We start from the raw sequence: 16,290 nt of genomic DNA, 5'->3' as shown, positions 1-16,290 counted from the left end.
ACTGTGTTACATCACCTTTCCTTCTAACAACAACAACTCAATAAGCGTTTGGAAACTGAGGACACTAATTGTTGAAGCTTTGTAGGTGGAATTCTTTCCCATTCTTGCTTGATGTACAACTTCAGTTGTTCAACAGTCCGGGATCTCCGTTGTTGTATTTTGCGCTTCATTATGCGCCACACATTTTCAATGGGTGACAGGTCTGGACTGCAGGCAGGCCAGTCTAGTACCTGCACTCTTTTACTATGAAGGCACGCTGTTGTAACACGTGCAGAATGTGACTTGGCATTGTCTTGCTGAAATAAGCAGGGATGCCCCTGAAAAAGACGTTGCTTGGATGACAGCATGTGTTGCTCCAAAACCTGGATGTACCTTTCAGCATTGATGGTGCCATCACAGATGTTTAAGTTGCCCATGCCATGGGCACTAACACACCCCCATACCATCACAGATGCTGGTTTTTGAACTTTGCGCTGGTAACAATCTGGGTGGTGTTTTTCCTCTTTTGTCTGGAGGACACGACGTCCATGATTTCCAAAAACAATTTGAAATGTGGACTCATGAGACCACAGCACACTTTTCCACTTTGCATCTGTCCATTTCAAATGAGCTCAGGCCCAGAGAAGCTGGCAGCATTTCTGGTTGTTGTTGATGTATGGCTTTCTGGTATAACATAATTTACTCTGAAATGAAGGTTTTCCATATACCGTTTGTTGCTAATGAGTGATGTGCAGGCTCGCATGTTTGTGTGGATTTCCTACTAAAACATGGCGTACGCCAAAACCCAGAAACTGGCGTGAGCACAAAAATTTTCAGATTTATCAAAGTGTGCGTGGGCATAGATCCACGCACATGTTCCATTTGTACGTCCCAGTTAACGTGGAATTGAGTACACATGCACACGCACTAAGCTCCTCCCTTCCCACATCCCTATTTAAATATGCAAATCCATGTAAATAGGCCCTGGAGCTGGGAATCAGTCAACATGAACACAGAAAAGAAATCATACAGAGTGTGAGTCACAGGTGACTGGAAGTGAATGATAGCTTATTTGCTACACCGTTAAAGGGAATAAACAGCAAATATGTTAGTGGGAGTGTGTGTGTGTGTGTGTGTGTGTGTGTGTGTGTGTGTGTGTGTGTGTGTGTGTGTGTGTGTGTGTGTGTGTGTGTGTGTGTGTGTGTGTGTGTGTGTGTGTGTGTGTGTGTGTGTGTGTGTGTGTGCCCGCACTAGTTTTCGTTCAGAACAATTTTAAAAGTCGTGGCTATATCTCACTGGTGTCTGGCAGTGGAAAGTGTATTTACACCATGGGCACCTCATGAGGACCAGACAGTGCAGCATGGCTGTTGCTGTGATATTTGGATAAGGTTGCATGCTAAAGAGGAGAGCTGGGTTTTGCAGCTTTGACTTTGCCTCACCAGCCTTGGGTGGAGTTAGCTGCTGCAGCTTGATTCTTGCTATGACCTTTGCATAAAGTTGCATATTAATGAGTGGTGTTTAGGTTGAGCTATCGCTGCATCTCACAGTTGCTTCACATTGACAAGTTCATATTTACACCCTGTGAAGTGCGTGTGGAGTCGGTATTGCAACGTGCCTATTGCGCTAATATTTGCATAAAGTTACCTACTAAGGAGGATAGTTATTTTTAGAGTCCTGGCTGGAAGTCGCCAGTGCTTAGCAGCAGAAACACCATGTGTAGCTGATGCAGAGCAGACAGTGCTTTGAACTTAGCACACAACTACCTTGAAATGTTGAGGATTATGAGGAAAGTTCCATTTAAACCCACCACACTGTGACACCTCGGCTCAAACTATCATATCTAACAAATATAACTTTGGTGAGCTGAGTCTACACCCTTATTTTTTCTTTTTTTAACCACTGTCCAGCCAGTGGGCTAGATGTCACTTTATGTCAGTCATGTGACATTTTGCTTTTGAGCGAGATTACTTCAGGTTTACTGGCCTGATTGTCACCAGGCTTGGTATATGCTTTATGCATTGTTAGATATATTAGTGCTTTCATTTATTTTGGATTTTGTTTGCTTTGCTATTTGTTTTGGTATTAAGTAATTATTTTACTTAAATGGTTATATTCTTAGTATGCTTTTAGCCAGTTTTTTTGTGTAAATATGCATGTCGAACTGGATTGAACTGATTTTACCACTTAGAACAAAGAGATTCAAGTTACATTATAAATCATATGTCCCGTTATCGCCTGACCTGTGGGCAGGGGGCGGGACCTCCCTTGAATGCCCACAGGGACCAAAAAGGGAAGGATTTTGCGAAATAAGGTCCGCCTTATTTCTGGTTTATAAAAACTGTTTCAGTCCATTGTCCGTCGTTCTGACTGGATGGATCTTCTGCAAGAAAGAAGTTCTTCAGAATCCATGCCTGTTTTTCCACTGTGACTTTGAATTAATTTAAAAGTGCGATATAGTTTGACTTTGTATTTGTGAGGGACAGTATTACAGTAAAAACCGGGTAGAATTAACACAGCCCAGTCTCACTTTTTTTTTTTTTTTTCGTGCTCCCGTGACGAAATTAGTCAAATTTTCGTGGCGGGGTTTTATTTAACTCAATATTCCTAACCCGACCCTAACCTTAACCATAACCTAATCTTACTCTTTCCCTCCACCCTAACTGTAACTTCACTTTTAATTTCGTGCAACCATCACGCAATGAATTAGAATCAATTTGTGCTGCCATGATGAAAATGAGGCGCTTTCCGTCACAGTATCACAAACCAATAGATTAATGTATATTTCGTGCTGCTGAATCACGACTTGCCGTGAGACCAGGTTAAATTAACAGCATACTGGCTTCAAGAAGCTTTTTGTTGTTAAGGTCAAAGGTGAAAATCACTGATGTGTATTTTGTAAAAACCTTCTGCAGAAAAGTGTCACTTGTCAGTGGTAACACTCCTGTTCCCAGGGGCGGACCTGGAGGCGGGCAGGGGGAGAAAAAAAACAAAACCCTGTCCAAAAAATAAATAAATAAATAAATAAAACTGGGGGGGGGGGGGCGTTGTCCTGACAACATTACGACAGAGCGCCCCCCCCCCCCACAGTGCAGAGTTTGTGCAGGGGGAGGGGGGAATCATTCAATGTTTGGACGAGGAGGTGGTCGAAACGGAGTAAGACATAATCATGGATAGGAAACGAATTTCGAAAGAAAAAGAAAGAAGAAAAGGAGAAACGAGCAAAGGAAAAAGGTATGTATTGATTTACGTATTCCCGCAGCTTGACAGTGCTTTAAACAGTGTGGACGCTGAGCGACCACAGAGTTCAATAGCGAAGCAAAGACTGCAGCGAAACGACACGAGTCATTGGATAAATGCTGGGCTTTGTCCCGCCCATTGGACGCTCAGCGTGTCTGGGGGTCTATGGGGCAGTGGGCTAGCCTCGGCTGGCCTGGACGCTCAGCTTCTACATGATGATTGGATGATCTGTCTGAGGCTGAATCCCTTTTTGATTGACAGCGAAATGAGCGAATCAGCGATCTTTTGGTGTAAACATCCGTGGGAGCATTTTTTAATTTTCATTCTGTTCTGAGTTGAACCGGAGACTTTCCTAATCCTCTTAGCGCCATTTTCTTTGTTAAAAACGACTAGCGATAAATTGAGCTTCTATTTCTGGTGTGTTTTTTGTAGCTGCTTGACTTCTATCACTCTTTCTGACTTCTATCGCAGTTTCTGTCCCTGCCGAGCAGCGGGTGCTGCTGAGCTCCTCCACCGTCACAAAGCACTCACAGGCGGACACACTTCACACTAGCCTCGCGCCAGTCCCAGCTAGCGAGCTAGCTAGGTAGCAAGCTGCACATAATGGCAGACAATTTGAATGTTGTGGACCGGATTTTGGCGAAGCCATTTGATAGTCTTCCTTACGAAGAAGCCATGGCTGCTGTCATGGCTTCAGTTCTCAATGGTTTGCAGGCCAAAGTTAAAGCAACAGCCCCCAGTGCAAAGTTTGTGCATTGCTATGCACACAGACTCAATCTGGTTCTGTCTCAGGGGCTAAATGCTTATCTGAGTGCAGAATATTTTTTGCGTCACTCTGGTTTTGCCACATTTTTCTCCTGCAGGCTGCTCAAGGTTGCCCAGAAATGCTCCTACTCGATGGAATTTCACATCACAGATAGTGAGCACTGTGGCAAACAGTTATGATGCCCTCCTGCAAACTTTTGTATATAGATTGTTTTCCTCTGTTATTTATGACAAATTATTGTAGTTTGCCATTTTTGCCTTTAAAGAGTGTTAACTTCTTCACTTGTTGCTTCCTGTTACTTATGATACACAATAGTGTTTGTTATTTCTTCTTATGTGTACAATAATGGGTATAGAATTTACCTTTGTCGTTAGTTCTTTTATTTATGATACACGATTGCACTTTACCATTTTTGCCACTTTAATGTATAGGGGGTTTTTTTGTACATTTTTTTTTGTCACTTCATGGTATTCTGTAATATACAGATTGTTTAACTTCTTTTGTTATTTATATGGTGCGACTTTAATGGCGGTTTAAGTCTTGTTCATTATGGTGAATGGTACTCTATGATAATGCAGAGTGCACTCTGTTGGTAAAACTGAATGACGTGCAATATTTTGACCATCGGGTGATGCTGTAATGCAGTTGTGCTTTCTTAAATACCTGTACTGTAAATAGTTGTAATGTGAAGTAACTGAGTCTTTTGTTTTTTTATGTTCAAAAACTTTATTGAAGTAATTATTGTTTATCTTTGTGTTTGTTATTGCAGTAGACATTAAAACTGGAAATTTGTTCTTGAAAATAGCTGTTGTGAGTTAAATTGTGGGATTGTGGGTGTTCTGGACGAAGTTAGTGTTTTCATGGGTGGTGGGGCGGAGGTGGTGGCCACGTTAGTGTGCGCGGGGGGGGGAACGTAGGGGATTTCGACCGGGTAGTAAATCACTCTAGAACCGCCACTGCCTGTTCCACAGGGTGCTGTTCTATTACGAACTCCCATGATACAAAAAACGGAATGAAACGGCTTGCCTCGTAACGGGCTGGCTTATAAAGTGCAAACCTGGCAACCCGCCTGAAAATGAAAGTAAGGAGCTGCGCCCGGCTGTGCCCCCGGCCAGAACCACAACAAAAGCTGCTTCTGCTTCAGATTTTTACCACAACAAGTTCAAGCTGTGCTCACTAGCTTTAAATACGTTCAAACATGATTGAAGCTGTTAAGACTATCAAAACCCGGAAGTTACCATGCACCAGCGAAGATTTGGCGAATCGGGATGAAATTTTTGAACAGCTGGAAAATTTCACCCCAATTTCAAAACTAGTAACAGTGATGGCCGTAACTTCTTTGTATAACAAGTTTCTTCAGGATTGACAAAAATGGATCAAGAAGTTATGATGCTTCAAAATGTGCCCTGATTTGCTACTTGGAATGAACCAAGAAAGAATGGCGCTCTGTGGAATAGCCCCATAAGCTACAGTACACTTTTACCCAGGGTGCTGGGTATAAGCATAAGTTAGGTAGGTTTTTTGTTTGGCTTTTTCTTGCAAAATTAAAAAAAAATAATAATTAAGGCAAAATGCACATCACACATCAGTAAATCGCACTGCAGAGGGTCACGAGTTTACATCCTCGGCCAGTGAGTCGTCCCATCAGCTCCCACAGCGGGACGATCCTTTCTTTATGTTTAACACGGCACAGCGTGACATGCAGTAACTTTAAATGTTGGTCAGAATCATACAGTGTGTAGAAGCCTTTATTCACCCACACGCATGGTTTCGCGCATGATGCACCCCGAGAGGGATGCACACACCCATGCACATAGTGCTGCACAGAGACACACAAACACACACAGTCAACTGTAACATCTGCAGACAAATGGGTGTGTGTTGCCCTGGAGTGATGACCTGAAACAGAGACACATTCATCCCAAGGAGCCGGGGAGAGGAAGGATGTGTGAGAGAATGAGAGAAAAGAGAGAAAGCGAGGGAGATGGATCAAATGAAGTAGGAAGACAGAGTGTCTCTCTTCTCGTTTCAATAGAGGATACATTGTTTGGCCTGTGAGCACACACACGTGTATGTGTGTGTGTGTGTGTGTGTGTGCATGCGTGTCCAAATTGGCGACAAAGACTGACTCTTGTGAGTTTGCATACTGATGCCGTTAATTAATTGAGCTTTTCTAGACAGCTGCACCACTACACTGTCATTATGTCATTAATTCATACACTTCAGAGGGAAACAACTCAGTGTGATATTCAGCGCTCTTATTGCCCCGTCTTTGGTTGGTACTTACAGGATACAATCACACGTTTTCTAAATATGTGTGCAGGTTTCACCTGCTGATTGTTTGATGTGTGATAGTGTGTGAATCACTATGTGCTCACTGATGTTTCTGTACATCTACAGAAAGGTTACCACATCCTTTGTGAGGAAGCTGTTCTTCCTCTGATTCTGTTAAGGCGGGGTCAGATGGGACAAACTGACAGGACACGACACATCATGTCAAGATCGGGGTGTGTCTGATCCTATCGTGTACTTTTGGTGTGTTTGCAGTGGTAACGATTTTGGGCTCTAATGTGATACCGGATGATGATCCTGTTTTTAAGTGCAGGAAACAGCAAACAGTGAACAGCTAAACGTGCCCCCGAGAGCACATACCTCTGCCAAGACTTACATTCATGTTTTCACCACAGGTTTCATCAAGAGAAATCTGAGGGAGGAGAAAACTTGGAACTAGGATCCGAAAGCTTGCCTCCTCACCTATATTGGTCAAGTGTAAGATAACAATGTGGGCTCAAAACGGGCAACTCTATTATTTCACGTAGTGTATGAGCAAGCAAGCATAATTTTATGGCAACATATTGCATCATTTTCTTGTGTTCACTCCATCAGAAATAAATATTATGTTTGTATGCTCACATAATATAAGAAAAAATAAGAGTTGCACCCTCACCGTCTGAAAATTTGTATTTTGATGCACCCGAACACTCTAATATTGACTGAGGAAGGCTTGAATTCTTCCAAAACATAGCAAATAATATATTTCCACTGTGTACACATGATCCTATCAGATTTCAGAAGTGAAGTGCAGTTGAACCTGATTAATACTTAGCTAGAACACCACCAGGGGTTGTGCATGTCTGTCTCTCCATGTAGAGCTGGAGTTGTGTCAGGAAGGGCAGCTGGTGTAAAACAGTGCATGTCCGTACTCGATCCGCTGTGGCAACCCCACACAACCTAAAGACAAACAACGGCATTTTCTAGCCGCATAATTTCTTGTCTTGTTGTGCGACATCAGAGTTATTCCTTTCAAAATATATTGGGTTGTGAGTGCTCTGGCACAAGTCTGCCTTTGTGCACTGGTTTAAAGATGATTGTTTTTAACGAGCAGCCAGAATGTCACTTTTTGTGTGGTGGAGTGAGGTGAATTGTTCATTACTGTCCTTTTTTTTAACCTTTTGAATCCTCCTGGCAGTTTATTGTAAATAAATGTTTGTGTCGCCTGCAGGGAAAAGTGCACCTGGAGCTGCGCCTGAGTGAAGTCATTACAGACAGTGGAGTCATCAGTCACAAACTAGCCACACGGTGAGGCTGTGCACACATATACACTGACACAAAGGTTTGTTTTTAAAAACAGCCAGGGAGGGTTTTTATTTATTTATTTATTTTTGTTGTTGTTGCTTGTGCCTGTATGCTAGTGGGATTTTGTTTTTGCAAAATTATCACAAAGCATGTTAAACATTGGGTCTGAATGGCCATAGAAACTATTGAGTTTTGGAGCAGACGTAGAAGGGTGTGTTTTAATATTTGTTGAACGTTTAGCATTCGCGTATCTTGACAATGACATTCATTTCATGTCTGGGTCCTCTGTCATTGAGACCAAGCGATACCTGGAATGAGTTTACAGAGTCATGAGGTCGTTAATCAGCGGTGTTTGGCGATGCCAGTACCTTTGCTAAAGAACAAAGGTCCAGTAGTTTTTGGGTCCTGGTGCTACCTGTCTTGCTGTATGGTTCTGAGACATGGATGCTAACCTTAACTAGAGTACCCCGCTCGTAGAGCGCAAACCTTCGCCAACACTAGTTTCCAATTCCACAAATTTTCTGTCAGAGTCATGTTAGAAGTGGCTTTTTATAAGCTAAAACATAATATAAAAAAATATAGATCAAAAGGGCTTTATAATGTTAAAAAGAGTCAAATATCCTCTAAATCCGCAATACGGATCAGATACAGATCAAACTTAGTCTTTTCATTGAGAGTGCCAGTTTGCACCTCATTGTCACAAATGAGAGTGATTGAGGCACTTTTAATAATGCAAATATACATTAAATGGGGATTTCAGTGTTAAATTTAAATGTCCATCTGAAATCTGTAATTGGGATCAAACTTTTTCAGTCGATAAAGGATACCATCCTACATATTGCTCTCAAATATGTAAGAAATTTGATCTTTTTTTGACAGAGCTATGAATTTTTGATAATTCGTTCAATGTTTAGGATAGGGATTTTTCCAATTTTCCAAGATTTTTCCTAACTTTGTCCTTTGACCTATGACCTTGAAAATTGAATCGTTTCTTATCAGGATATGAATCTCCAGTAAAAATTTCATGACAACATATGAAAAATTGTGGGCTCCAGGCTGTTCACAGACAAACAAACAGACAGGTAAACAACCAACCAAACGGGGCGATAACATAACCTCCTCTGTCTCCGTTGGCGGAGGTAATAACAAACTGTCGGAGAGGGAGAGTGGGCATCTCTCCACGTCCGTCTGTAGTCTTTGTTCCCGGGTGGGAAAACTGGATGGGATGTTTGATGTTTAAGGTGCATTAGGTTGGTTGTATTTCCAGTTTTTGTTGCCACTGTTTTCAAGCAAAGTCAGCATACTGGCTCATTCGTGGTGACTCATTCTCCTCGCTCATTCGACTTCAGTCCAAAATGTTCCCACACCGAAGCTGTGGAATTCTGCTTTGAAACCAAGTCCATGTATTCTTCAAAACTTTCTGTATATAATGGTGCAGTTGATTCAGCTGGCTGTTTACTGTGGCACGCTGTTCACGCTGTGTGTGTATATGGGCACAGCGCCTCATACACACACACACACACACACACACACACACACACACACACACACAGTCCACAGACCCTGCCTCCTGCAGACAGCAGGCTGAGAGGGACAAAAGAAGCAGACTGACTTGCTGGGTGGCAACAACAAGTGCTCATGTTACATATTGAACGATGAGTCAATATATTGATTGTTGTGACAGGCCTACTCAGATGAAGAGTATTATTTGTATCCTGAGGGAACGTCACTTACAGCATTTTGGCAATTTGGCACATTTCTCGTTGCATGATCCATCGTGTAGGTCCCTCATGAGAATGTGAGTGTTGCTCCAACACCTAAATGACTACTTTCAGCAGGTGGGGTAGTTGTAAATCAGTAACCAGGGCAGTTCCATGAGGTGGTGGACGCGGCAACATGTGGAATTGTTTCACTGTGCATTTTGCCACCCCATCTGCCGACACACAGCACCAGTTTTTACCTTTAAGTCACACCGACCACTCTGGTGGGAGCTGGGTCTGTCCCAGCTGTGTCTGGTTAAATATAATTAACTAAATTATGATTAACTATATAATGAAGGAATGGAGAGTTTTTTGTTTTGTTTTTTACGAGTATCTTCTCGAATAAGTTATTTGATGCATCCAAGAGTTTCCGTGTGTGAATTCGAAGGTACAAGATTCTGTGAGTCGCTATGTGTGGAAAACACAGATGTACACACAGATGATGTGTGACGTTTAGTGTTTGCCACTGAAGAGTGATATGTTTATGAATGGATTATTGTGTGTGTGTGTGTGTGTGTAGGTGTGTATGTTTGCTTTCTCGCACTTCCTCTGTAAGATACGGTGTGATGCTGCGCCTTCATTCCCAGAGCACATTGTGGATAAGGAGCTTAGAGCAGAGAGCAGGAGGATGTGTCGTCAGATTTCTCTTGAAAGACACATGAAAGAGAGATTTGAAGGCAGAGAAACAGGATAAGTGTCTATTCAGGTCCACATCTCAAAGTAAAATCAAACATAACCTTCACATTTACGTAAAGAGACGAAGTGTAAAGTCCTTCATTCACATTGTGATACAAATATCAAGTCATTAAATGTTTCCTCCTCATCAGTGGGTTAGTGACAACAGCAGAAATGTGGAGCATCTTATTGGTGTGTAAAACATCACTTATGGTAAATTTGAGATCCAAAATTATATTATGAATCCTGCCTCATCCATTGGTGTTTGAAGAGCTTGATTTCAGTGGACATTACAAAATACTGAGGCACAGAAAAACAGAAGGTTGCTTGATTTGGTGGTAAAGTTATAGACTTGTAATTTCAATTGGATTAGTTTAATATGGAGAGGTGGGGTAATGTAATTCCCAGTGATTTTGTCCCATCCTAATGCACCCTGCCAGTCAGTTTTATAGTTTGCACGTTTCTGTATCAGGTGAAGACTTTTACCTTCTGTAAAACAACCCATAGACAGTATGGAGGCACTTAATCAGGCATCTGGAAAAGAAATAACAGCCTGGAAATGACAGAGATTTGACATTCACATTTGAATTTCAGTTACATGAGATTTATGTATCAGTCTGGTCACACATATCACAGCTACAAATTCATGTGAATGTGTTCATATCAGCAACTCACCTCCACACTGATTTACCGTACAGTACCATACTGTTTGTATTTCTTCATAATTGATGTAAATAAAATCCATTTTCAGTGAGTTGGAATTGTTCATGTATCCACCCCGTTGGACTTGGCTAAAGAAAACTGGTAACAAAACCGATGATTTACGTGTGTTATACCAAAGGTGGGCCATTACTTACAGAACCCATCATCTTGGTTTTGATATATTTACTTAATTTATATAAAGTTGTAGAGATTTGCTTTCAGTATGAGTTCAAGGAGGATAATTTTAGAAATGTTAAAGTGTAGCCTGAATTACTTTTTGTCTTTGAAACGGCATAAACAAATTAAAATGTGTAAAAGCCCAAGGGGGTGAATACTTTTTATAGGCACTGTACGTGCCTAACATTTCTCTTTCAGTATATATTCTGGACTGCAGTCAAACATTTGGACAAACTTTCCCATTCAATTTAATGGGAAGGTTTGTCTAAACTTTTGACTGGTAGTGGAGTTCCTGGAACATTATTTATTTGCTCACCAAATTTAATTGAAATTCACAACTGTTGGTGAAAACATTATCTCATTGGTGGAGGTAACAAAGTAAAACAAAACAAACATTATTGTTAATGGGGCATCTGGTGACCATTAACTCAGTCGCCAACATTTCAGCAGGTTGCTGCATCTGTTCCTGTCTCTTGCTTTCTACAGGAGGCGGGGTTAGCATGTTCTGTGTGTGAGCCTAGATTGTGTAAGGGGCACTTAGATTGGACAGTGGCAAACGAGCCTGCATCCCTCCATCCAGAAGAATAAATGAAATTTGTTAGCTTACCTTTTTCTTCCAAAGTAGGAACCTAAAAGCCAAAGCACAAGATCCACATTTGTGTTGAATCACTGTCCTCGTACGAGATCCGCTGTATGCATGTTTAACCCCTTAATATCCTCACATTTTTCAGTAGAGTGTGTTAGATGTCATCATGCTCTACCAAATGGTTGCGCTCAATATTAAAGAGTTAAGAAATCAGCGCCACCAACTTATTACAAATGTTAGTATTTTATATGAATTGGGGTGTTCGCCAAACAACAACGCTGCATATGATGATTTTTACCCGAGGCAATCAGATGTGGCCATCGGGTATTGCAGAGACTTTGGATCCCTCTGTTCACCCGTCAGTTTGTCCGTCTATCTGTGGTCAGCATAAGTCCAGTCCTATTACAGCTAGACTCTTCAAATTCACAGGGAACATTCTTGAGACACAGACCTTGGCAAGTTCAAGGATGGCTAACCTTAATCTATTTTAAGAGGTATTTTAAATTAAATAGTCACATTCTGTGCCCATTTTTTTGAGTGGCGGGGCTGACAGCCAATCAGAGTAGAGCGGCACCATGACATCAGTATTATGTCTCTGTAAAACTGCTATACGTTTCTCATATATTCTGTAAAAGCTAGCGAGAAATAAAATTTCAATTTCAATTTATTTTCATTTTTATAGCGCCAAATCACAACAGAGTTGCCTCGAAACCTTTCACACAAAGTCTAACCCCACCAACCCCCAGAGCAGCAGTTGTAAGGGAAAAATTCCCTCTGAGGAAGAAACCTCAAGCAGACCAGACTCAAAGGGGTGACCCTCTGCTTGGGCCATGCTACAGACATAAATTACAGAACAATTCACAAAACGAATGAACAGGAAATGCTGTTGGTGCACAGGACAGGAGGGTCTCCAGCACAAATACCACACCCATCTCTGGATGGAGCTGCACCTTAAACAGAGAGAAAAAACAGAATCAGGCATCAGAAAGACAAGAAATACAGTATAATTTGTCAGCATTAAACAACAAGAAAAACAGGAAATACTAAGGTGATCGCCAGCCACTAGCCCATGCCAAAATACCTTATATTTTTCTGCACCATAAAGCACACCGGATTATAAGGCGCGCCCTCAATTAGTGGGTACTTAACTCTTACAAAAGGCGCACCGGATTATAAAGCGCGGCCTCGATTAGCGGGTACTTAACCCTTACAAAAGGAGCACGCTAAAACATACAGTCTACAAAAAAAAAAGGTCACGGAAGCAAAACAGTGAGTTTATTTGAACTTTATTCTAGTATCTACTATTGGCACGGAAGCAAAACAGTGAGTTTATTTGAACTTTTTAACAACTTTGAACTACCGGTATTTAACAATATGGTACTCACATTATTTTTTATTATGGTTCTGTCACAAATCCATTGAAGTACCCATCTTCTGTGTCTGAATTGAACAGCTGGGCAATTTTTCCATCAAACATGCCAAGGTTCCCGCTCATCTTCCCTCTCATCATCGTCGGAGTCAGTTTCGTTGCCAGGTGGCTGTTCAGCAATGATGCCGGCTTTCGCGAAAGCTTGGACAACAGTTAAAACAGAAACCTGAGCCCAGGCATCCGCAGTCCATTCACATATGGTGGCGTAACTCGCCCGGCGCTGCCTCCCCGTCTTAGTGAAGGTGTGCTCTTGTGCTATTGTTTTTTCCTTCAGCCGAATGGTGACTGTAGCGACGCGTCTCCCGGCTGTTCTTTGTTCGATGACCCATTGCTCGAGTTGGTCTTCCAACTGTGGCCACCTCGCTTTGTTTCCGCGGAAACTCCGTTTGGTCTTTTTAACTTGGCGCAGTTCATTTTCTTGTTTCCTCCACTTACGTACCATCGATTCATTGATCTTGAATTCTCTCGCAGCTGCTCTGTTCCCATGAACAACCGCGTAACTGATAGCCTGCAGTTTGAATTGTGCCTCGTAAGCATGTCTCTTCGCTGGCGCCATTTTCGGGGGTCCTTAGACAAACAAATGTTGTTTTGCAGGATACCTGTAGTGTAACTACCGGAGGAGTGGCAGCGTCCGTACTCTACGCTACCAGCGTACGTACATACGTACTGCACATAAGGCGCACCGGATTATAGGGCGCACGGCCGATTTATGTGAAAATTTAAGGCTTTTAGGTGTGCCTTATGGTGCAGAAAATACGGTAACTAAAAAAAATGATCACATAGCACAGAAACAGAGAGTGACACTTTGGTGTGTGCGATGAATGGACAGGGAGCATGGGCTTGCTGCCAACAGCAGTTGCTGTTGAGATTTCTGGACCTGGATGTCACAGCTGTAGAACACATACCGTGTTTTGAAGAACACGACCTTACAACTGTCCACCATGACACGCATATGTGTGCTTGCTGTTGTCACGTGGAAATACCACTTCAAGTTGGACCAATGCAATGCATTCTGGGTAAAATGTACTGGTAAAAAAATGTGTCCTTATTCTGCAGATTGCATTGCTTTACGCTACTGCTGTGTTGAAGATGTTGAAGTTTCGTAGAGCTTGTTAAAATGATGTCCGTAGGTGCTTTTAATGTCCAAATTATGAAACAACATGACACCATAAGTGAGTTTTTGGGTTGTATTATGGGCTTTAAAATGCTGAGCTTCGTGCTATTGGAATGTAGTGATGTTGGAATAATCCCAGAAATTTCTCCTGCTTGTTCGCAAAAACAGAGAACTTAATAATTGAATTTTTTTTTCTGGAGTCTGACTTGTTGAAACTAACGTATCACTCCATAAAAACACTATATGAAAACACAAAGTTATTTAAAATAACGTATCGTTCCATAAATAAAAGGTGTAATTTTTTTTTATGGAGCGATACGTTAGATTGAAACGCACAAGTCAGACTCTGTCCAGACTTTGCCCACAAATGTGGAAACATTTGTGGATCTGGTTACACACGCACGAATCATTTAATTTCCAACTTATTACAGCTTATTCAGTTTTCAGTTCCAACTTACTCTTTTTTAACATTTTAAACATTATTCCTGACCTGTGTGTAACATCAAATGACATGAAATACAACAAAATAATGAAATGCAATGCTTGCATCATATTTAACTTTAAATTAAAGTGGGTCAAGTTGTGGCTCTTCTACAGCACTTCTTTCCAACCAATTCTGAACCTGCACAACGAATAACTAGATCCACCACCTGTTTCATTTCAAAAGGCCTGCGCCCCTACAGTGTCATGGAAAACAAACACCTTTATTCATAGATTTACTTTTGTTTACGTTACCTTTTTCCAAATATAAAACTACATAATCTTATAGTCACACACTGCTTTCACAGCATAATTAGCCACACCATCTTTGTTAGCACGCTTGAGTAGCTCCTGAAATGAGCAGTTCTGTGAACTGAATTTGGCACTCAGGCGAGACAGCTGACTCAGGATCAGACCTTGAGACTCACACCTTCAATACCTTGTGTGTCCCAGGACTCAGTGGCCAAAAAACTGTAATGCAAATCTTGTCTTGTATGTACTCTGGTGAGTGCTCTTCTACTTTGCTGTCTTGTTGTCTGGTTGTAATAATAATATTACAACCAGATTATTATTATTAATAATAAATAAATTTAAAACCACTTGGTTTTAAATGCTAATAAAACCGAGGAAATGGTTCTGGATCCAAGGACTGTTGGGGACCATACTCCTGTGGTCATACATGGTATTCCCATTGACCAGGTCAGCTCATACAAGTACTTGGGGCTGCACATAGACAACAACTTCAGCTGGACTGTACATGTGGACAGTCTGTGTTCTCGACTCCATCAGAGACTCTACTTCCTCCGCAGACTTCGTTTGTATGGAGTTAATAAAAAAATAATGTTGTTTTACCAGGCAGTTCTAGAGAGCCTAGTCAGATATGGCATGACTGCCTGGTACAGCAACCTCTCTGTACACCTTAAAACAAAACTTAACAAATTGACAATGCAATGAAGATAATTGGAAAGAAACAATATCAGTCCCTCAGCTCACTCTATGAAGAGTCTGTATTGAAAGCAGCTTAGAGGATACTGCATGTCCTCCACACAGAGTACACTCTCCTTCGCTATGGGAGAAGGTATAGAGTCCCTCGGAGCAGACTGAATAGACTCAAAAACTCATTCGTCCCCATGTCTATCAAATTGCTAAACAATAATGTTTAAAACCGGAATTGTGCAACACTTATGGTGTTTCTCTTGACTTCCCGTCATGTTAATTTGTTATGGATGTGGTTGTGTTTTTACTTGTATTTGTTTGTTTTCCTTTTGTAAAGGCACTTAGCATGAGTCCAAGACAAATTTCCCTAAGGGGATAATAAAGTGTATCGTATCGTATCGTAATTAATTTTGACAGAATAGTGAACGTGGGCTGAGGAAAGACGTGCACATGCAATGAACATGACTAATCTTAAGTCAAACAAATACGTCTGTCCCATTAACTGTCTAGTACGTCGTAGTGCACAGCAATGAGTGAGTGAGAGAGAGAGAGTGAGAGAGAGTGAGAGAGGCCTGTAGACCAAGCAGGAGTTACATAAGCTTATTGGACAGGAAGTACGGTGGTATTAGTGATGCTTAACCCAGCTCTCACCTGATTCCTTCTTATTATCAACCTGTATATGTGTGTGTGCGTCCGTGTGCGCGCGTGTGTGGGTTGATGGCAGCAGTGTGGTTTGCTGTGTAAAGTCATCATGCAGTGTGACTAGTGATGCCTCACCGTTAGACACAGGAAATGATTCGTCCTGCTGGGCGTCCTGTTTGGACACTAATCCCCTTACAACATGTTGTCATCTGTTAGCAGGAGAGAAAGTGT

At 41.6% G+C, this 16,290-nt stretch overlaps 1 protein-coding gene across 1 annotated transcript in view; it reads left to right on the top strand.

Moving 5' to 3' along the window:
• Positions 1-16,290, top strand: part of LOC117529793 (ras GTPase-activating protein 3) — a 149,750-nt gene that overhangs the window by 74,857 nt on the left and 58,603 nt on the right. The window contains exon 5 of the mRNA XM_034192659.1: positions 7,485-7,561. Within this exon, the coding sequence (XP_034048550.1) occupies positions 7,485-7,561 (77 nt within the window). The remainder of the gene's footprint in view (positions 1-7,484; positions 7,562-16,290) is intronic.

Source organism: Thalassophryne amazonica, chromosome 2 (genome assembly GCF_902500255.1).
Source record: "Thalassophryne amazonica chromosome 2, fThaAma1.1, whole genome shotgun sequence".
Taxonomy (NCBI): Eukaryota; Metazoa; Chordata; class Actinopteri; order Batrachoidiformes; family Batrachoididae; genus Thalassophryne; species Thalassophryne amazonica.
The sequence above is the reverse complement of the archived record's forward strand: the minus strand, read 5'-3'. Positions and strand labels throughout refer to the sequence as shown.